This window comes from Palaemon carinicauda, chromosome 1 (genome assembly GCF_036898095.1).
Source record: "Palaemon carinicauda isolate YSFRI2023 chromosome 1, ASM3689809v2, whole genome shotgun sequence".
NCBI classification, from domain to species: domain Eukaryota; kingdom Metazoa; phylum Arthropoda; class Malacostraca; order Decapoda; family Palaemonidae; genus Palaemon; species Palaemon carinicauda.
In genome coordinates, this window is record NC_090725.1 from 287,871,563 (window position 1) to 287,893,598 (window position 22,036).

The 22,036-nt window shown below is 43.4% G+C and overlaps 1 protein-coding gene across 1 annotated transcript in view; it reads left to right on the top strand.

The window, feature by feature from the left end:
- LOC137657583 (uncharacterized) overlaps positions 1–22,036 on the top strand; it is a 109,438-nt gene that overhangs the window by 69,577 nt on the left and 17,825 nt on the right. Inside the window, exon 5 of the mRNA XM_068391933.1 lies at positions 3,912–4,305. Coding sequence (XP_068248034.1) covers positions 3,912–4,305 — 394 coding nt within the window. The remainder of the gene's footprint in view (positions 1–3,911; positions 4,306–22,036) is intronic.

The following is a 22,036-nucleotide window of genomic DNA, read 5'->3' on the forward strand; positions in this document are numbered from 1 at the left end:
TGTATATTTACTGTATGTATGTATGCATATATATATATATATATATATATATATATATATATATATATATATATATATATATATATATATATGTGTGTGTGTGTGTGTGTGTGTATTTATGTATGTATGTCTATGTATGTAAGTATTACTTTCTCTGTCATTTCTACTTATTCCTTTATATTATATATATACACACTGTTTACACGCAAAAGCGTACATATGCATACAGAAAACATTCCCTGACTGAAGCTACTGGCCCTAAAGCCAAGACAAGAAGGCTATGTCGTTCCTGTTATGAGATACTGTCACAAAATAAAGGAAGTTCTGTAGCTCGCAAGAAAGCACGAAGAGTAAACACATACAGTAATGTGAGAATTGTGAGGGTAAACCTTTCCTTTGTCTCAGTTGTTTCAACTTGAAACATTCAGTTTGAAGATTATAAATTTGTGTATTTTATTGGTTTTTCTTATGTAGAAGCAAAACAGAAAAAATCTTAATTTTATACTTGTACTCTAAATACTACATGATATCCTTCATCATACATGGATATTTTTTCACCAAGAAAAGGACACTATTTTTTTTTTCAAAAGTAAAATGTTTACCAAACTGATTAATTTTTCTATTGAATTTATATAAATATAATCTTTTTTTTCAAAAGTAAAATGTTTACCAAACTGATTAATTTTTCTATTGAATTTATATAAATATAATCTGGGGTTAAAAGGATAGCATTTTTATTGATCTAATGATTATGTTTTCTATTTTTTTTACTGAAAGAAAGAAAGAATTAAGAAAAAAAATATGCCCCTTTTGCCAGCATGTGAAGATTATTTTCAGTAATAAATAAAGTGTTTAGTTAATACATAAATACATATACCAAAGGCACTTCCCCCAATTTTGGGGGGTAGCCGACAACAACAAGAAACAAAACAAAAAGGGGACCTCTACTCTCTACGTTCCTCCAGCCTAACCAGGGACTCAGCCGAGTTCAGCTGGTACTGCTAGGGTGCCACAGCCCAACCTCCCACATTTCCACCACAGATGAAGCTTCATACTGCTGAGTCCCCTACTGCTGCTACCTCCGCGGTCATCTAAGGCACCGGAGGAAGCAGCAGGGCCTACCGGAACTGCGTCACAATCGCTCGCCATTCATTCCTATTTCTAGCACGTTCTCTTGCCTCTCTCACATCTATCCTCCTATCACCCAGAGCTTTCTTCACACCATCCATCCACCCAAACCTTGGCCTTCCTCTTGTACTTCTCCCATCAACTCTTGCATTCATCACCTTCTTTAGCAGACAGCCATTTTCCATTCTCTCAACATGGCCAAACCACCTCAACACATTCATATCCACTCTAGCCGCTAACTCATTTCTTACACCCGTTCTCACCCTCACCACTTCGTTCCTAACCCTATCTACTCGAGATACACCAGCCATACTCCTCAGACACTTCATCTCAAACACATTCAATTTCTGTCTCTCCATCACTTTCATTCCCCACAACTCCGATCCATACATCACAGTTGGTACAATCACTTTCTCATATAGAACTCTCTTTACATTCATGCCCAATCCTCTATTTTTTACTACTCCCTTAACTGCCCCCAACACTTTGCAACCTTCATTCACTCTCTGACGTACATCTGCTTCCACTCCACCATTTGCTGCAACAACAGACCCCAAGTACTTAAACTGATCCACCTCCTCAAGTAACTCTCCATTCAACATGACATTCAACCTTGCACCACCTTCCCTTCTCGTACATCTCATAACCTTACTCTTACCCACATTAACTCTCAACTTCCTTCTCTCACACACCCTTCCAAATTCTGTCACTAGTCGGTCAAGCTTCTCTTCTGTGTCTGCTACCAGTACAGTATCATCCGCAAACAACAACTGATTTACCTCCCATTCATGATCATTCTCGCCTACCAGTTTTAATCCTCGTCCAAGCACTCTAGCCTTCACCTCTCTCACCACTCCATCAACATACAAGTTAAACAACCACGGTGACATCACACATCCCTGTCTCAGCCCCACTCTCACCGGAAACCAGTCGCTCACCTCATTTCCTATTCTAACACATGCTTTACTACCTGTGTAGAAACTTTTCACTGCTTGCAACAACCTTCCACCAACTCCATATAACCTCATCACATTCCACATTGCTTCCCTATCAACTCTATCTTATGCTTTCTCCAGATCCATAAACGCAACATACACCTCCTTACTTTTTGCTAAATATTTCTCGCATATCTGCCTAACTGTAAAAATCTGATTCATACAACCCCTACCTCTTCTAAAACCACCCTGTACTTCCAAGATTGCATTCTCTGTTTTATCCTTAATCCTATTAATCAGTATTCTACCATACACTTTTCCAACTACACTCAACAAACTAATACCTCTTGAATTACAACACTCATGCACATCTCCCTTACCCTTATATAGTGGTACAATACATGCACAGACCCAATCTACTGGTACCATTGACAACACAAAACACACATTAAACAATCTCACCAACCATTCAAGTACATTCACACCCCCTTCCTTCAACGTCTCAGCTTTCACACCATCCATACCCGATGTTTTTCCTACTCTCGTTTCATCTAGTGCTCTCCTCACTTCCTCTATTGTAATCTCTCTCTCATTCTCATCTCCCATCACTGGCACCTCAACACCTGGAACCGCAATTATATCTGCCTCCCTATCATCCTCAACATTCAGCAAACTTTCAAAATATTTCGCCCACCTTTTCCTTGCCTCCTCTCCTTTTAACAACCTTCCATTTCCATCTTTCACTGTCTCTTCAATTCTTGTGCCGGCCTTCCTTACTCTCTTCACTTCTTTCCAAAACTTCTTCTTATTCTCTTCATATGACTGACCCAGTCCCTGACCCCACCTCAGGTCAGCTGCCCTCTTTGCCTCACGTACCTTGCGCTTTACTTCCACCTTTTGCTCTCTATATTTTTCATACTTCTCTATACTATTACTCTGCAGCCATTCTTCAAAAGCCCTCTTTTTCTCTTCCACTTTTACCTTCACTCCTTCATTCCACCATTCACTGCCCTTCCTCATGCTGCCTCCAACAACCTTCTTGCCACATACATCACTTGCAATCCCAACAAAATTTTCTTTTGCTAATGTTCCAGTTTATTTTAACTAATTTCCAATATATTACAATAATATTTTGGTAAAAAAAGGCCCATTTTGATAAAATTTGGATACTTGAAAAAAATATATAATTCTTAGCATGTGTACCACATAGAGTACTCATCGCTCATTCAGAGAGTCCCCTGTGAACCATATGTGGAGCACATCGCAGTCAACGTGTTAATATTTCGATAATGGAAATACTAATATTAATCGTTAGCCTATTGGAAGGAAATCACTGTATTGCCCGGAAGCTTTCCGCTGGTGATGTGACGTCACCAGACATAATATGAACTCGACAGATATTAAAACTTTTCTTAATGTATTTTTAACTGAAAATAAATACTGAATATTAACAATAAAAGAAAATAATAATTTACCAAGATAAATCAGTTTATATGTATACAAGAAAATAGATTATTTTCAAGGAAATATTCGTCCTATTTCCGATAAACTTGTGATGTCATCACCCTGAAAAAATGGTCGTAAAGTCGAATAGTCGTATGTCGCATAGGTCGTAAGTCGAGCAATACCTGTATACTGTAATGATAATGTCTTATTTACAGGTACGATAATTTACCAATAGTTTAATGATAGCTAATGTAATTGGTTTGCCTTGCATTTATGAATTTATAGTGATGAACCAATGACTAGAAATAATCAATTAATTATCAGTGTAATAATAATGATGTTATGCATTTTGAGAATATAAATTGTATTTTTTTTATTGTTTTAAGGAGTATCATTTTGCAGGATTTCGATGGAATTATGAAATCACCAGAATCAAGTAAACTCAAGTTCAAAGGTGTTTCTGAGTATGATAGCAAGGATAAAGGAGTAGTTGAAGTCAAACTTGAACCAAATGTTATAGATAACGACAAAGCGCTTGTTGCTGTTCCCAGTGAGCTCTTCTTATCACCTTCCCAAATTCAGAGTGGAAGTTCAAATTCCATGTCAAATGAAGCCTCGCCTGAGGATCCAAAGAAGCAAAGGCCTACTAAGGAAAATAGATCAAAAGCATCGTTTGCTAATAGTGCAACTAAAAAGCGGAAAAGAAATCAATTGAATCCTCCTGAATCTGCAAGTTTATCATCTAACTCCAACAATGCTACAAAAGGAATAGAGCATATTGTAGTTGGTAGTGAGGGTAAGATTTTCCATATTGCTTTTGTTGAATAAATGGTAAAAATATAATTTTTCATGCAAATTCCTTTATGATTATGCAGGTTGTTCTTGAAATAATTTTGATGATTGACTAAGTCTTCTTAAATTTCAAAAGTATCTTGTCTGTTTTGATAGATCAGGGGTATTTATCTTGCTATGATGCTATCACAGACAATTTTGATACAAACAGCAGCCAAAGATAAAACTCCACTTATGAAATAACTTATTTTAACATACAGAGAAATTAGGGGAAAGGTAAAATAGTGTTTTCTATAATAAGAATATGATGTATCTGCTATTTCAATGAACCTCCAGAAGCCTTTTTTATCAATGTTTATCCCCCAAAATTTATAAAAAAAGTTCCTGTTTCCTTTCAAAAAGATACAAGCGCCCAGTAAAGTAATGAGGTGATTTAACGGTAAATGATAAGTAGCACGCAAGGAGTCGCCCATTATTTAGTTTTTTACATCACACCTCTCTCTCATCCAGATGTAAATCTCCCTTCATGGTTGTGAGGAGTTTTTATTATATTTTAATTTAATGCAGACTTGATCGGTTAGATTTTTTGCACAGGAAATGTACTGGGGTTTAAATGATTGTTGTGAGGAGTCCAACATCTCATGGTTCCTCAAAGAAATTATTTTTCAAGTTAATGTTTATGGAACCAGAGAGTATACACTGTGCAGCTTATACACTGTAAACTGAATGTTCGTTACTCATATTGGCCTTTCAATTCTTTAATTTCGTTGTGAATTAGAATCATTAACTGGGTTATTAATTTTAATGAGTATGGCTACTGGGTTTAAAGTTTTATCAAACTTCAGTGTCTCAACTAAACTCAAATCATTTGCTTGTATTGTATAAAATTAATCAGTTAACTAACCTTATTATAGAATATAATCCTGCTTTTGAAGTCCAATTTTTGTGGAACATGAAAGAAAATCTTTAATGAATGGTGTGCAAGATAATTTACTCATGTCTCTATGTGAATAAGACTATGGGAAGTGTTATTGAAATATTTTACATGGCAGTTAATTCCAGTTTTTCAGAAGGATTTATTTGAGCAGAGGCTAAGCATGTTGATTATAGAGGAAAGGGGGCAGTACTACCCCTTCAAACTCTGCCTTTGCTACAGCTAACTAGTTTGGTTTTTGTTATGTTGGGATTTTAATGTTATTAACGTATGTTTGGGTAGACCAGAAATCAACTCTTGGTAGGTTTATCTCAGTTTCAGTGACACATCTCCACCTTTGGACAACATACAGGTTTAACGATCTTTCACTATTCTTACTGTATTATTATAACAAGTTAAGCTACAACCCTAATTGGAAAAGAAGGATTCTATAAGCCCTAGGGTGCCAACAGGGAAAAATAGCCCAGTGAGGAAAGGAAACAAATAAACTACAAGAGAAGTAATGAACAACTAAAATAAAATATTTCAAGAACAGTAACAACAATGAATTAGATCTTTCATATAAGCAGTAATACCTCTAGATGCAAAATTAATTTGCTCCAGAGTGACTTACGTATCATGATTTTTCGTATATTGAGGGCAGTTTTATATGTAGATTGCCTACAGTAATTCGTTCCAAGCCCTACGAAAACACTGCATTAAATTTTGTAATAAAGCTATAACCACAATGGAAATACAACCAAACTCATTTGAATCATTCAATATACTGTACTGTACTTAATCTAACTGTTAATTCCTGTAAATGAAGCACAATAGTTATTAGAACATAATGCAATAATAAATAGAAAATAAACGGATTTTGAGTGAAGCGAAAAATCTATTTTTGGGTGAGATAGCCATGGCGTCCTGATGGAAGGTTCCTTTTTGGTAGCTTCCTTGGGTATATAACTACTAAGATATTCCCAGAGAATTTAACCACAGGTTATCACAGAATTCTAACTTCTGGAGCAAGTATCCTAAAGGTTTCCCATTTAAGACATCGTATATCAACAGGGGACGCATGTATTAACGCGCCACATAGCTATCTACACCCCAAACAGAGTTAACACTTCGGTGTGTAGGGGCGGAGAATAGCTGGGAGCCGTTCCACAGCTAATCTCGTTCGTGGCTACTTTTGGTACTCGAGACGTAAACAAACGGGCGCCATTGCTAAATGACGTCACGTCCGTCCTCATCCTGAAGCCAGTTGCTTGCCGATCACCATGATACAGCAGAGCAGGGTGGGACCTAAAAACTGGACGAAGTAGCGGGGAGGGTCCATCAGGACGCCATGGCTATCTCACCCAAAAATAGATTTTTCGCTTCGCTCAAAATCCGCTTTTTGGGCTCAAGCCATGGCGTCCTGATGGAAGAATACCAGAGAATCAATGTATCGTGGTAGATTTTCCCCTATTGGGTAAGTGCCAAAGGCTTTGAACAAGGTAGCATAGAAATCTTAATAAAAGAACCGTAGGGAAGAACCTTCCTGCCCCCCTTGGCAGTGAAGTTCCCACGGGCCATGCCGAGATCAAAGTGGTTATCGAAGGGCTATTCACCTTGCTAGAAGAACCTGAAGAACTTGGAGACGAGACTGAATGGTTGGCATTCGTATCGGAACATTCTCGAAGGCAGACAAGTGGTGGTTGGACACTGTATTGAGAGAAGGTTAGTTTCGTCTCTAGGGTATGAAGAGTAAGTATTCGTATTGGAATATTACATTGCAAAGGTGAATATATAATAAGGGTTAGGACCTTAGTATCTCCATGAACCACAAGGAAGGGGATAATAAAACTATGACAGGCATATATTTCATAGTATAAGTAGGAGCGGATTGAGACGCACAAGTAATAAAATAGGAATTTTATTTGACAATTGCAGAAAATAAATGAATTGCAATAATAAGTAAAGTTAATTTACAGTAAATTATAATGTACATAGTAATAAAGACTTGCTCTTGAATCTGAAAGGGAATTTCAAATTTATTAGTAGGCACTCGTTCTCGAGGAATGTCAGTCTTTAATTAAAACACATCATGCTCTAGGCATGCGGCACTTGTGTGACGACTATGACATTTCACCTGGGATAAGAACAGTTATAAGAAAGCACTAAGTGTTTTCGACATCACTACGTATCGCTCGAGGGTCAACATAGGCACCCGAAGAGTTAGAGTCCCAAGTAACTCGCTGTTCTATGCAGAGTTAGGTGCAGGTTTCATAACACTACCTGCGGCTACCACAAAATGTTTGACTTCGTGCACTTGTTTCGCATAATGTTTGAAGAAAACACGCGAGGACTTCCAGCCTGTGAAGCTTTTCAGGCTTTCGAAGTCCATACTCTGAAAGAAATTCAGAGACGATGCAACTTTTCTAGGATCGTGACCGGCGGGTGTACTGTCAGGATCCGCTCTGCGAATGAAGTAGGTGATTTTCGCTCTCAGTTGTTTCAGTGACAGGTCGCTGCCCGATGTTTCTCCTTTGAAGAGTTGGCCTCCACCAAAGTTCGAAGTTCTGCGAAGATAGACCTTGAGGCTCTCTACTGGGCATAGAGAGGCATCTTCCTTCAGGGGGCATATTCTCCAGGGGCCCCATCTCTTGGTGGGTAATTCGTTTTTGGCGAGAAACGTCGGATCCGGGGAGAGGGTAATGTCTCCTGAATCAGTAAACAGGATGTGACCCTCTTCTCTTGATAATGCCACTATTTCGCTGACTCGGGCTCCTGAAGCAAGAGCAAAGAGAAATATAACTTTCTGAGTCAGATCCTTGAGAGGGCATGAATCATTATCCAAGTTGGAGGCGAATTGGAGCACCTTGTCCAATGACCAGGAGATCGGTTTCGGTGGTGGTGCTGGGCGTAGACGAGCGCATGCTTTCGGTAGTTTATTGAAGATGTCGCTGGACAGATCAATTTGGAAGGCATACAACAGTGGTCTAGTCAAGGCCGATTTGCAAGTCGAGATCGTATTGGCTGCTAATCCCTGTCCATGAAGGTGAATGAAGAAGGACATGCAGAAATCAATGGTGATTTCCTTAGGATTTTTTGCCTTGATGAAAGAGACCCATTTTCTCCAAGATGATTCGTATTGCCGTCTTGTGGATTCGGTCTTGTATTCCTCGAGGAAGTCTAGACTTTTCTTCGAGATCCCAAACCTCTTCTTTGCGGCTAGGGAGAGAAAATCATGAGATGAAGGTCCTTGATTTTCAATGATGAAGCGAAGACAGTCGACTTCTGTACTTGTTGGGAGAGAACTGGGCCGGGAGAGGGATCAGCTTGGGCTGCAGCTCCAGGACCAGGGGGTACCAGTTGCTCCGGGGCCACTTGGGAGCCACTAGGGCCGCTGTCCCTTTGAAGGTTCTCAGCTTGGAGAGGACTTTCAGCAGAAGGTTGGTGGGAGGGAACAGGTAGATCTTGGACCATCTGTTCCAGTCCAGTGACATGGCGTCCACTGCTTCTGCCTTGGGGTCCTCGTACGGGGCCACATACCGAGGAAGTTGATTGTTATCGCTCGTTGCAAAGAGATCGATCTGAAGTTCTGGGACTTGGTGAGAGATGAAGGAGAATGATCTTGCGTCTAGAGACCATTCCGACTCTATCGGGCTTGTCGGAGATAGAGCGTCCGCCGTCACGTTGCGGAATCCTTGTAGGTGAACTGCAGACAGGTGCCATTTCTTCTTCTCTGCCAGACGGAAGATTGTCAGAAGCACCTGATTTATCTGGGGCGATCTTGAGCCTTGGCGATTGAGACATCGAACTACCACCGAGTTGTCTAGGGTTAGACGAATATGGATCGAGGAAGGCGGGGAGAGTTTCTTCAGAGTTAGAAGGACCGCCATGGCCTCCAAGATGTTGATGTGAAACGTCTTGAACAGGGGAGACCATGTGCCTTGAGCCTGTTTTTGGTGGGAGTGACCTCCCCAACCCTCCAGCGAAGCGTCCGTGTGGATGTTGAGTGATGGAGGTGGGTGTTGAAGAGGAATGGACCTTTTCAGGGCCTTTGCTTCCGACCACGGCTTGAGGAGAAGTCGAAGTCTGTTTGGGAGCCGTCTCTTGAGGTCTCTTCGAGCGATGGATGCAGAACGTCTCCAGAGTCCCGCGGCATCCTTTAGCTGTGCACGAAGCACCGGGTTTGTTACTGAGGCGAACTGTAGAGAGCCTAGAACTCGTTCCTGCTGGCGTCTTGAGATCCGCTTGGATTTCAGTGGTCGCTTGACAGACCCTGCTATTTCCTTCCTTTTCTTCTGGGGGATGGAAAGGCGGTGTGACTGAAGGTTCCATTGGATTCCTAACCATTGGAACTTTTGAGCTGGAGAGAGGTGAGATTTCTTCACGTTTATCTTGAATCCCAGGTGTTCTAGGTACTGGGTGACTTTGCTGCAGGATTTTAAACAATCCTCGGGCGATGGAGCCCAGACTAGCCAATCGTCGAGGTAGGCCATCACCTGGACGTCTCGGAGGCGGAGCTGTTGTACTATGGCGTCCGCCAGCTTTGTGAAGATCCGAGGGGCCACGTTGAGGCCAAAGGGCATGGCCCTGAAGGTGTAGCTTTTCCTTTGGAGTCGAAATCCTAGGTAGGAGGAAGCGTGATGGTTCATTGGAACGTGCCAGTAGGCATCCGCCAGGTCTATGGAGACCGTGTAAGAACCTCGAGGCAGAAGGGTCCTTATCTGTTGAAGAGTCAGCATCTTGAACTTGTCGTTCGCTATGAACTTGTTGAGGGGGGATAAGTCCAGAATGACTCTGAGTTTGTCGGAGTCTTTCTTGGGGACGCAAAACAGTCTCCCTTGGAACCTGGTGGACTTTACCCTCCTTATCACCTTCTTGTTCAAGAGATCTAGGACATATTCTTCCAGAAGGGGGGTTGATTGTTGGAAGAATTGCTGGAAGGTTGGGGGTGGTTGAGTCCAACTCCAGCCTAGACCCTTCTTGACGATGCTGTGTGCCCAGGGATCGAAGGTCCAACGATCCTGGAATTGGCGGAGTCTTCCTCCCACCGGAAGCACTTCATTGCTTCTGGTGTCCCGAGGGCTTACTGCCTTGGCCGCTAGCTCCCCTTCCTCCTTTGCCTCTGGAGGGACGGCGAGATGCGTCTCTGCCTGCACCTCTGCTTGAGCCTCTACCTTTGGGACGAAAGGTAGTCGTCTGTTGCTCGAAAGCAGGGGTGAAAACCGGTGACTGTGACAAGACCGGTTGGGTGACCAGCTGAAAGGTCTGCTGTGGCTGAGCTGCCACTTGGGGAGTAGCGGGTCCCGGAAACTGCCGTCTCTGTTGACGTTGCTGGGGTTTCTGCTTGGAGGATTTCCTCTTAGGTTGAGGTCCGTCGTCCTGGGAGGATTTCCTCTTCTTTGACATGCCCCACTTGTGGAGAAGGTTCCTGTTCTCCGTGGCGGCCTTGTCGGTGATCTCTTTCACGAGGTCAGAGGGAAAGAGGTGCTTACCCCAGATGTTGGAGGAAATCAGCCTCCGGGGTTCGTGTTTCACAGTGGCACCTGAGAACACGAATTCTCGACAGGCTCTCCGAGCCTTCATGAAGTGATACAAATCCTTCACCAGGGTTGCCATGTGGGATTTAGCGAGTACCATGTAGTGGTCTGGGACTCTGGTGTCACAAGCCATGATGTCAAGTTGGACCTGGTGGGACATGGATGCTGCAAGCCTCTCCTTCGTATCTTGTTCCCGACGAAGGAGGTGGTCGTTGAGTTTCGGGAGGTCTTCGTTAAACTGACGTCCGGCTACGTCAGGATCTAGCTTTCCCACCACGAAAGTATGCTGGATATCCTTCCAGTGTCGAGTGTCGGGGGGAGTTACTATGGAGAAGGGTCTGCACTCCTCCAGTGCAGGGCAGGGTTTTCCTTCTTCCACAGCCTTGAGGCACGCAGTGAAGGCCTTTTCCATGAAGGGAAGGACTGCATCGTCGGGCGCGACGTAAGTAGGGTGCTTCTTGCTCAGGGCCGGAAGCTTAGAGCAGGTAAAACCCCTACTTTTAAATGCGGTGGCTAGCATAGCCTGGGCCTTCGAGAGATCGAACACTATCTCCTCCTTGGGTTCGGTCTCTTCTTTAGAGGCAGGTTCAGAACGAAGCCGGACGTAACAGTCCGGGTAAGCCTCAAAGTTTGGGAAGAACTCCACATCTTCCAGGGGGACCGTGCCGATCTTATCGCTGACAAAGATCCTGCCGGTCGCGATAACCATATGCTCGGCATACCTCCAGAGGTTGGCATGTGAGCATGCAGGGAGATCCTTAACCGAGATCTTCTTCGGTTCTTTGGACCCCTTCATGGACCTGATGAACTCATGAGTTTCTTTCAGCCTGTCGTCCATAATGGCTTTGATCATCCGGAACATCTCTTGGGCGGATGGAATGGGTTCCGGGGTAGCGGAGGTAGACGGGAGAGACACTTCCGTCGGTGTAGGAGTAGGGGCGGTGATGGAAGGCGGAGCGACCTCCTGCTCCGACTCGGTGTATTCCACCTGGTCCTCTTCATCTTCCGCACCTTGGGCCATAAGGGTCTTCTCCGTGCCCTCCGAAATATCCGACATATGTTCGTCGTTCTCGGAATCCAGGTGGCACTCGTGCATGGACTGGGCCATGACTACGTCTGGTTCCACCGTGATCTGGACAGTGGGGATCAGTTCTTTGGGCACCACAGAATCGGGGGAGGCCTTTAGGAACAGAAGGGACCTCATTTCTTCAGTGGCCAGGTATGGTCCAGTGGCGTTCTTCTGGAAGCCACGCACCCACTTGCGTAGCTTATCCCGAGAAGTGTCCCTGACCTCCGCTGAGGGAGGATTATGAAAGACATCGACTAGGCGATCCTGGCAGACCATACAGTTCTGCGGGTCCCAGAACTTCAAATCCCCTTTCTTGTTGGCACAAGGGGCGTGGGTCCTACACGCCGTATGCCCGTAGAAGTGCGGGCGTTTCACGGCGCAGAAGTCGTAATCACACTTCATCTGCTCCTCCTGTAAAAGAAAGAGAAAATGAGTATGGGGGGGTCATAAGAATGACTCTTAAACTAAGTTAATATTAATCATTAATTTTAACTTGATAAAGGGTGTGATACACAGAGGAAGGGCTGAGATAGGATAGGTACATACTCCGTGCATCCCGCCCGGCTGGTTACCGTAACCTTCATCCGTGGACAATCCGAAGTGACCGAAGGCACAGGATAGAATTCAAGTAGAAAGTCCGTAGGACAGATAGAATTCTATTGGGGATTGTCAAGGATATAAGGTTGGGACTGAGGCCACTCAATTCCAAAATTAGGGGACTAAAAGATCCCATAGGGTAACGGTTTCCGGCAACCAGCCGCGCTAAGATACACACAGCATGCTGGAAATCTGTGATATGCAAGAAGACAGCATGATTACCAATAGAACGGTAATAAGATACTGATCCATTTACGTAAACAAGCCATCTGGTTGCAGTGTAGGGCTATCAATATCAGATGATAGCTAGTAGAAGGGGGTGCAAGTCGCCTTGACGCCTCCGGAAGGTTCCGGCAGACCACCGGCACGCCGGAGGCCACTCCAGCAGAGTTTCTGGCATTAGGACAGACAATACAGAAGTCAAGAGTAATACCAGGGTAGCGGCCGCCGGCACAGCGGCGGCACGCCGGAGGAGGGAGCGGCGGCTCCGGCAGCCGGAGGTTGCCGGCTTGGTGACAGGAACAAGGATGGTTATAGCAGAACTGGACTGCCGGCAGCGGATGCCGGCACTCCGGGGGCCGGCCGGCGGACGGACGACCCAGCTATGAGGAAGGAGGGAGAGCCATCGGCTGGAAGCCGGCGGCAGACGGCAGTCCCCCGGCACACGGAAGACTGGCGGCTGAGAGGTAAAGGGATGAGTCACCAAGGTAGGAGGTGGGTATCACCGACCGTGGAGGCGGCAAGGGACCGGCACCCGGATAGTGAAAGAGACAGAAGGAGGGATGTAGGGGTCCGGCCACGGACCCCCAGACATCCCACCTGAGTAGGTGTACCCATGATAGAGGCTGACCCTATCATCCAGAAGCAGGGGCCGCAGAGGACCGGGAGCTAAGGTAGCCCAAGGGAGGGCTAGGGGACACCCAAGAGCGGGGGGTGGGGGGGGAACCCCTGCATATAGAACACATCCAGTGGCTAACCCCATAGGACACTATGAAGGGTATATGTACCAGAGCGGACTGCACACAGAAGCTCAAGGTAGCCCTATCACTCCACCCTAAGGAGGAGTTGTAGGACAGGGGACAGATGGGTATAGACTAACCTAAGTATAGGCTAGGCCATACAAGAGATAGGTGGGGAGGGGAGAAGAGTAGGGTCTTCCGTGGAGGGGGTTCTGTACCAGAGCGGCCACTGAGGAAGGGAGGACACTCCCTAGCCTAAGGTAAGGCAGCTTGACTAAAAACGGTGCATGGGTATCGTTTCAGCAAGGAACAGGACTAACCCCTCCAAAACCTAACCTAGAGCAGGGATGTACGTCCTGAACTAGGAAGGATGAATGACATATCGGTATTGCAGGAAAGATCGAAGACCTAGCCCCAGCAATAGAGGAAGGACTAGCCGTTCCTCACTCTCGGACGCAACCCTAAGGGGGGATCATTCCCTTAGGGAGGACAGAGAGGCGATAAAATACTCTGATATGAGCTTGGTCCTCTTACGTGGTAGGGGGAGCAAGGCTACACAGAGGGGATGCCCTAAGACAGGGGATGAAGGAAGCATATAGGGGTCCTACTTGTAGGTTCGGTTAGAAAGACACACTATCTAACCTGTCCCCTATATGGTCCCTGAAGGCAAAAACACTTGCATCACAGTCAAAAGTATTGTAAAATAATGCCACTATCTTCATAAGTTAGCCTAGGATCACTGAAAAATATCATGCATGAACACTGATATAGGCGCTCTGGCCTGGGGGCTATAGTAGCCAACTGGTATGGGGTCAATCGATGACCGATAAAAAAGCGTCAAAACACGATATAAAAGTTCCTAGCTATGAAGACTAAATAAACTAATAGTATCGATTAGTTAATAAGGCCGGAAAACGTTGTTGAGGCTAACTAAATAAGGCATGCAGAACAACAACGACGCCATAAAATGGCGGGTCTGGTGAGGCACAGCTCTGCCACAAAACATCAAATATCTCGAAAAGTAAAATTTACTTTACGGTCAGAGCTTAATTAAACAATACTGGAACCTTGTACTCAACTTTCCAGAAGAAGGCGAGGCTGAAGGTAGCGACATGACGAAGATGCAGTGAGATAAAAAGAGCGTAGGGAAAATCCATCTAAGATAGGCGAGCTACTAGCAGAAGGATGAGGACGGACGTGACGTCATTTAGCAATGGTGCCCGTTTGTTTACGTTTCGAGTACCAAAAGTAGCCACGAACGAGATTAGCTGTGGAACGGCTCCCAGCTATTCTCCGCCCCTACACACCGAAGTGTTAACTCTGTTTGGGGTGTAGATAGCTATGTGGCGCGTTAATACATGCGTCCCCTGTTGATATACGATGTCTTAAATGGGAAACCTTTAGGATACTCGCTCCAGAAGTTAAAATTCTGTGATAACCTGTGGTTAAATTCTCTGGGAATATCTTAGTAGTTATATACCCAAGGAAGCTACCAAAAAGGAACCTTCAATCAGGACGCCATGGCTTGAGCCCAAAAATAATACTGTACGAAAATGGAGAATTTTACCTTTCAAGTGAGGCGATGTCCAAAACTGAAAGGGCAGCAGAGGAAAAACGGCACAAGTGGCAGAATACATGAACACTAAACATGAACACTAAACTTTACAAAACACATTAATAAATGTCAGAAAACATTATCGCTTAACTTTACGAAACACATTAACAAATGGCAGAAAACATTAACACTCAACTTTACGAAAAACTTAAAATTGAATTTCTTATTTTTTTGCGTTTTCCTAATTTTTTATTTTTTTACTTTACATTTTGTACTTTCAAAATTTCATCAATTTCTTCTTCATTTCCACATCTCCATTTTTTGGATCACTTTAACCTTCACCTTGGCTTACTAATGCTAGTGACCTCTTTAGAAAATAACAATCTGAGAAAGCTTGTTTCTGCCTGCTTTATAAAATGTTCCTGAAAGGACTCAGGCAAATGTCATTACACTGAGCAAGAGCACGACCTGTGTGAAACTTCGAGGATGTTTCTTTACTACAAAATCTGCCTTTTTATGATAATAAGATAGAATCTCCTTAACTTCTTTTTTTGTCGTAGTTGCATCTGTATCCTCCTCCTCCTCGCCATCATATAACTGTTCTTGAATGACGTTCAGTTGCATAGCCTCCAACTCCTTCTGGGCTTCCGTCGTAAGCTCCTCTTGGTGCTCCTCGAGAAACTCATTAATGTCGTCTTCATCGATGACCAGCAACATGGACCTCCTGAGTGAAACTATTTCCTCAACCTCAGGTTACGGAACAGGTTCAGGATCGTCAACTTTTTCGGCTTCAGCTAGGCCTACGTCAAATCCCTCGAAGTCTTGTGTGGAGACGGCATCAGTCCACAGCTTCTCTCATGAATTTAAAGTGCGCTTCGAAACCTGCCAAGCTTGATTGATGAGGCGGAGGCATATCACAGTTTTTAAATGCTCCTTCTAAAATTCATGCAGGGTGAAGTTTGTGCTATCGGTGATTTCGAAGTATTTCCGGAAGAGATGTTTTGTATAGAGCTTCGTGAAGTTCAAAATCACTTGCATGTCCATGGGTTGGAGGAGAGGGGTGGTGTTAGGTGGAAGGTAGAGAACCTTGATAAAGGAATATTCCAGAAGGATATCTTCCTATTAGGGCCAGGAGGGTGAGCAGGGGCGTTGTCCAACTCCAGCAGGCATTTCAGAGAGGTGATTCTTTTCCAAATATTTTTTTATAGTCTGACCAAAACAGGTTTAACCACTCAACAAAGAACAGTCTTGTTAACCAGGCTCTCGCATTAGCCCTCCACATCACCCAAAAGCTTCTCCTTGAGCATTTTGTGGGACTTGAATGCTCGACGGTTCTCCGAATGATACACCAGTAGGGGCTTGACCTTACAAGCAAGCCTGTTCTTCATAGGTTATGCCCGGGTAGCTTTTCTTTCGTTGTGATGTAGGTCTGATGAGGCAGTTTTTTTTCCAAAAGACGCCAGTTTTATTTCAGTTGAAGACTTGCTGGGGACTGTAGCCTAAGAATTGCTGGGGACTGTAGCCTTCCCTGGAGAGTCTTCTCGTCGAATGTCTTAACAAAGTCCTCGGCTATTTTCGTGTCCGAGCTGGGAGCCTCCCCATACTGTACCACCGAATGAATGCTAGACCGTCTCTGAATTTTTCAAACCACCCGCGTGAAGCCTTGAACTCTTAGAGTGCCTGTTGCAATATCCCTTCTGCTTCGTCTTCGGCTTGAGCATACTGTCACTATGACGTGGTGAATTAAATAATAAGGGATGAGAGACTGTGAATTAGACGACTTTTACATCGTAAGAGGATTTATTGTCTAAGTTAATTTTCACAGAAACATGAGCCGAAATCTTCAATAGAACTCTAAATTTTTCTAATTAAATAACTAAGGTAATATAAGTCTTTCGCTGACTTTCAAATTCACGGAACAGTTTATCCTAATGGTAATTAACAATTAATCTTGTAAATTACAGACACACTTGGGGAGAACGGATACAGAGCAAGTTACTGTTAATCTTCTTCCATCAGTAGAGTAGCAATTTATCTCAAGTCCCAAATCTGACTTGTTAACGAAACATTACAATCTTAATTTCTCTCCAAGTCAAGCAAGAGGGAGGGGCACACATAATACTTGTCTCACGTTGTAAGTTTTAAGGCAAAAGTTACTACTAAGATCGTAACCTAGTGGAGTGTCGTTTGGGCGTAATGGGCGCCCAGTGGTGACGAGGACACGGGGACAGGTTCTGCACCCAACTCCCCTCACTCTTCTTCCAAGGTTAAGTTTTTATGGCACCTGTCTCTAGGGGGGTCGGGTGTTTCTTCCAGGAGATAGGTGGTATCCTTTAACTCTGTGACATCTGCGACCTAGGTTGCCCCACCTCCAATCCCCCAGTGCTTTTCCAACCTCCCTCATGCTTTGACCTGGGAAGTAAAAGAATGAAAACAAGTGTACATTCAACATAAATGGTGCAACTCTTTCTTCAGGCCTGGTGGCTTCTGACAGAATTTAGTTTAACTGATTTCTACAATATCCAAATAATTCAAAATAGTTTTTGTCTTGTTACAAAATCCCCCCTACCCCCACCAAGTTCCAGTCCCACCTGGGATTGTGGTAGCTTAAAAAAGAATTACTACTTAGTCTATGTTAAAAGCAAACCCCAATTACATTTTGTGTGTAAAACACTTAACCCACTTGATAATAAGTACCAAACAAACAAAACCCAAAATGAGACTGATCTGAGGTGCTTAATCTTTCCCATACATGGTTATACAATCCTCTAAAGAAGAAGAAAAACTTTATCAATGAATGAATGAAAATGTCATATAGAAAAGAAAATAAGATACAACAGAACTGAATTAAGCAACTTCATACATGTTATAACAGTAATTATACACATAGACAAACATGAGTAAATAGTAACAGTGATAATACTAATACATAGGGATACATATGAGTAAATAACTGCAATAAGGAACTTCAGTACTATTACATGTGGGTAGATATAGGTAAATAAGAACTCTAATAAAGAAACATCATTACTAAAACAAATCATCAATTGAACAGAAATTATGGAAAGATAAATTATCAATCAGCACTACACATGTCTCTAATCAGGACATATATATACTTTATATATGAATACTGCATATTTTATTAAGAAAACATACAGTATTATAGAGGACAGTGACTACAAAATGTTAATTACAATTTATGCAACAGAAAGTAACCTTTGTATTTTGAAATACTTAACTTATCTAAATCCTACAGTCCATTAGTGAATGCAGTCATCGTACAAAGATAATGAATGCCCTCATATGTCAAGCCTGCACTCCAGCTCATTCATTGGACTCTCAGTCTGAAAAAGATCTAAGATACAGTACTGGTAAACACAAATACATTACACAGTCATTATGTTCCTAACCAGAACTGACAGTTGCCAGCAAAACTCTCTAAATTACATAAAAAAACCATTTCACAAAAACAATTTCTTGGAAAATCAACACGTGTGCACAGATCCTCAACATTCACTCTCCATAGATACTTTTGTATCCCTTGGGTATGCCCACATCCATTAAAGTCTTTAAATAGTGACAACAATGATTATCAAGTCTTGTCATAATATGCAAATGAATCACTTGAAAAGAACACCATCAAACATCATTAATCGTAATGAAATAGCATTTAATATCTTTAAACATAATGAAACATCCTTTAATATCTTTAAACTTAATGAAATATCATGTAATATATTTAAACATAATAAAATATCATTTAATATCTTTAAACATAGTGAAACTTTTAATATCTCTAAACAGCTGTATCCCAAATTAATGCGCATCATCATCAAACAGTTAACGAACTGTATCATACTAGTAAAAAATATCATAACCAAGCAAAGCTCTGTTCCTCCTCTCAGAACACTTCTGCAGGCTTCTGCGGGTATCCATGCAAAATAACATAAATATTTTGGTATATGGGGTAGATGGAGTTACTCAAGTAGAGAATAGGACTTGAGCTGATGTCTTGAAGTTGGTTTCTAGGAATACTCAACCATCCAATTACGTGTCATATTTTCTCAAATTCTGACGTGCCAACAAGGAGGCCCTTTCATTTAAAAGATAACACAACAGAATTCCATTACAGTAGACATTCCAGGAGAATTGATAACCAAACTCAAAAGCCTTATCATAGAACAGTATAAGTATGACGGTTCTTTGCACCAAAGTCCCACTTCTTCCCCATTTGAGAGACTACAGCCCAACCTGTGGTTATTGATTGTCCTCAAAAAAAGTCTTAAAAGACAGTAGTATCGCACCAGCCACCAGCCACCCATTGAAATAATATTGCTAGAGAGCTTTTGGGTCGTCTGTTTTTGGCCGACTACCACATTGGATCTCTCTTTCTCTCGGGTTACGGCTTATTTTTCCTTTGCCTACACATACACCGAATAGTCGCCTACTCTTTCCACATTCTCCTCTTTCCTCATACGCCTTACAACACTGAGATTAACAAACAATTTTTCTTCAAGATGTTAACCACTGCACTGCAGTTGTTCAGATGTTACTTTCCTCTTGTTAAGGGTGGAAGAGACACTATAGTTATGGCAAGCAGCTCGTCTAGGAGAACATTCCAAAATCAAACCATTGTTCTCTAGTCTTGAGTAGTGCCATAGCCTCAGTACCATGATCTTCCACTGTCTTGGAGTACACTCGGGCACACTATTATATCTTATTTTTCTTTGTCTTTTTTTTTTTTTTTTTTTTTTTGAAAATTTTATAGTTAATATATGAAAAAATTTATTTTAATGATACTATTCTTAAGATATGGATTGCAATTTTATTCATATCCATATTGAAATATTTTTTGTTCCCTAACCGAAATACAAACCACGCTATTTACATAGGGTTTACTTTCGGCGTAGCTGAAATGACGAGCCATTAGAATTTTAACGAGGGTTTATTACCCCCGCGCCAGTTAGCAAGGGGGTAGGGGAGTGGTAGCTAGCTACCCCTCCCCCCCTCACACACCGGTGAACTGCTTCACTTCACTTTTGGCTCGGACGATGAACAGACGTCTCTGTCCCGTCCTCGCATGGCAGCCATTAATGTTTTGTCTTTACTTAATTACTTACTTTTCTTATACTTAATATATATGTAAACATTCTTATGTTTATGTATATATTTGAGTATAGAAATACGTAAGATTCCTTTTCAGTGTTTGTGCTGTGTGTGTGTAGGAAGTCCACTCAATTGTACGACAACATCTCCGTGTGATCCCAGGCCCCCACGGTGACATTTCATGGGTCGCGATCTCTCCCTTGGTCCTTTGGTCTCCCTTCGGCCTGCGCCTTGGGGAATCGTCATTGCTGGACTTTATTTATTAATCTGTTTCTCCGCTGTTCCTCCTTTCTTACGGGGAACTTGGTCTATCAGCGTAGAGAACATGGGAGTTTAGTTTTACTACGGTCTCTCTCTCCCTCCTTGAGGTTGTTCACCCTTTTATTTCTACTATGTATTACGGTAGCTTCCTTCCCGTTGCGGGTTGAGTTGCTTCTCCGTTTATTTTGTCTCAATTATTTTTAATCAATCTAATTGTATTTGTTAACATTTCAGCTTCTGTGTAGAACGCTTCCCTTCGGGGTTCATTCGTTCTTACTATTAGTGAACATTCTTAGATGAATTACATAATTATAATTGTTATAATTCTGTTTTGTTACAATTCTCTGCCTTCCCCCCCTTCCCGTGAGTGTCATTTGGGGAGGAGGGCGCATTCCTGGTGCGTAATTCTTATGTTCTTTTCCCTCAGGGGTTACTCTTTGGAGTTCCCCTGGGGGAATAAATGTTAACTAATTATTTTATTTTCACAGTTAACTATCTAGTTTTTCGTTTGCCTAATGTGCCAACGAAGCAGAGCTGTCCTGTTGGGGCCTGGGGAGTCTGCTGTTGCCGCCTCCTCTACGACTTCGTCATGGGCGTGTTCCCTTCTCCTAGAAGTTCTCCCGTGACAACTGTCAGCTCCTTAGTTCATTTAGAACGCTCAGGAGGTTCGCCTCCATGGGTGGGTAACTTCCCTTCCGAGGGAGGTTCCCTTCCCAGGTCCGAGTTTTTTCCCCTTCAGGGGGGGGCAGCTTCTCTTACCTTAATATTTTCTGGTCCTCGGGCGGTTATGCTCTTGGTTGTAACCATGCTCAAGGGGCTGAGCAGTTGCAAGGCCGGACCATGGAATTCGTGCGATTATGCTCTTGGTGCTGAGCGGTCGCACTTACAGCTACGCTCAAGGGGCTGAGGAGCTGCAGGAGCTCCTCTTCGGAGGGTTGCTCTTTATGGTCAGCTTGCTGATCCAACGGCCCTAAGGGGCGCCTTCATCAGTTCTTCCTGTCTCCTCTACGAAGTGTTCACCTCTCTCGTTCGCGAGAGAGGACACTCATAGAGCCTCCTCTTCGGAGGACGCCCTTGCTGTTGTTGCTGATGTTGCTGAAGGCTCAGTTCCCCCCTCCGAACATCCTTTGAGGGGGCAGCTGAGTCCAACGGTCTCTCCTGCGAGTGTCTCTCCCCCTCGGGGGAGTTCACTAACAGAGACTCCTCTTCGGAGGACTGATGATGGTGCTCCTGTCCGTGGTCGTCTCCGACACCTGCCAGATCTTCTTGTCTTCCTTCTCCGTTCCTGGACGCAGAAGCGCAGTGGGCGCCACTCCACCCCGTTTTCCAACGGGCACTGGTCCCTTCGGGGCAAAGGGCTTTTCTCACAATGTGAGTAAGTCCCTTTAGTGCCAGGTTTTTACCTGTGCAACCTCGTTCTCCTGCGCGCTCGCGCGCAGTAGTTTGCAAATGCTCTCCTGCTGTGGACCAGACTTCTTCTGAATCAACACTCCAGCGACCTCCTGTAGCTGAGTTTCGCCTTAGATCTCCTGATTGCCAACTCTTCTGAGACCTTCTGTGCAGCTACGCGCCATGTGCACCAACGGTCTCTTGAACGCCCACGATCACCTGCTCGCCGGCCCACATCTGATCGCCCTTTTCTGATGTGCGCAATGTGCACCAACGTTCGCCCTCGCGCCCACGATCTCCGGATCTGGGCGCAAGCAGGGAGTTTATTTATTCACTGAACTCCACG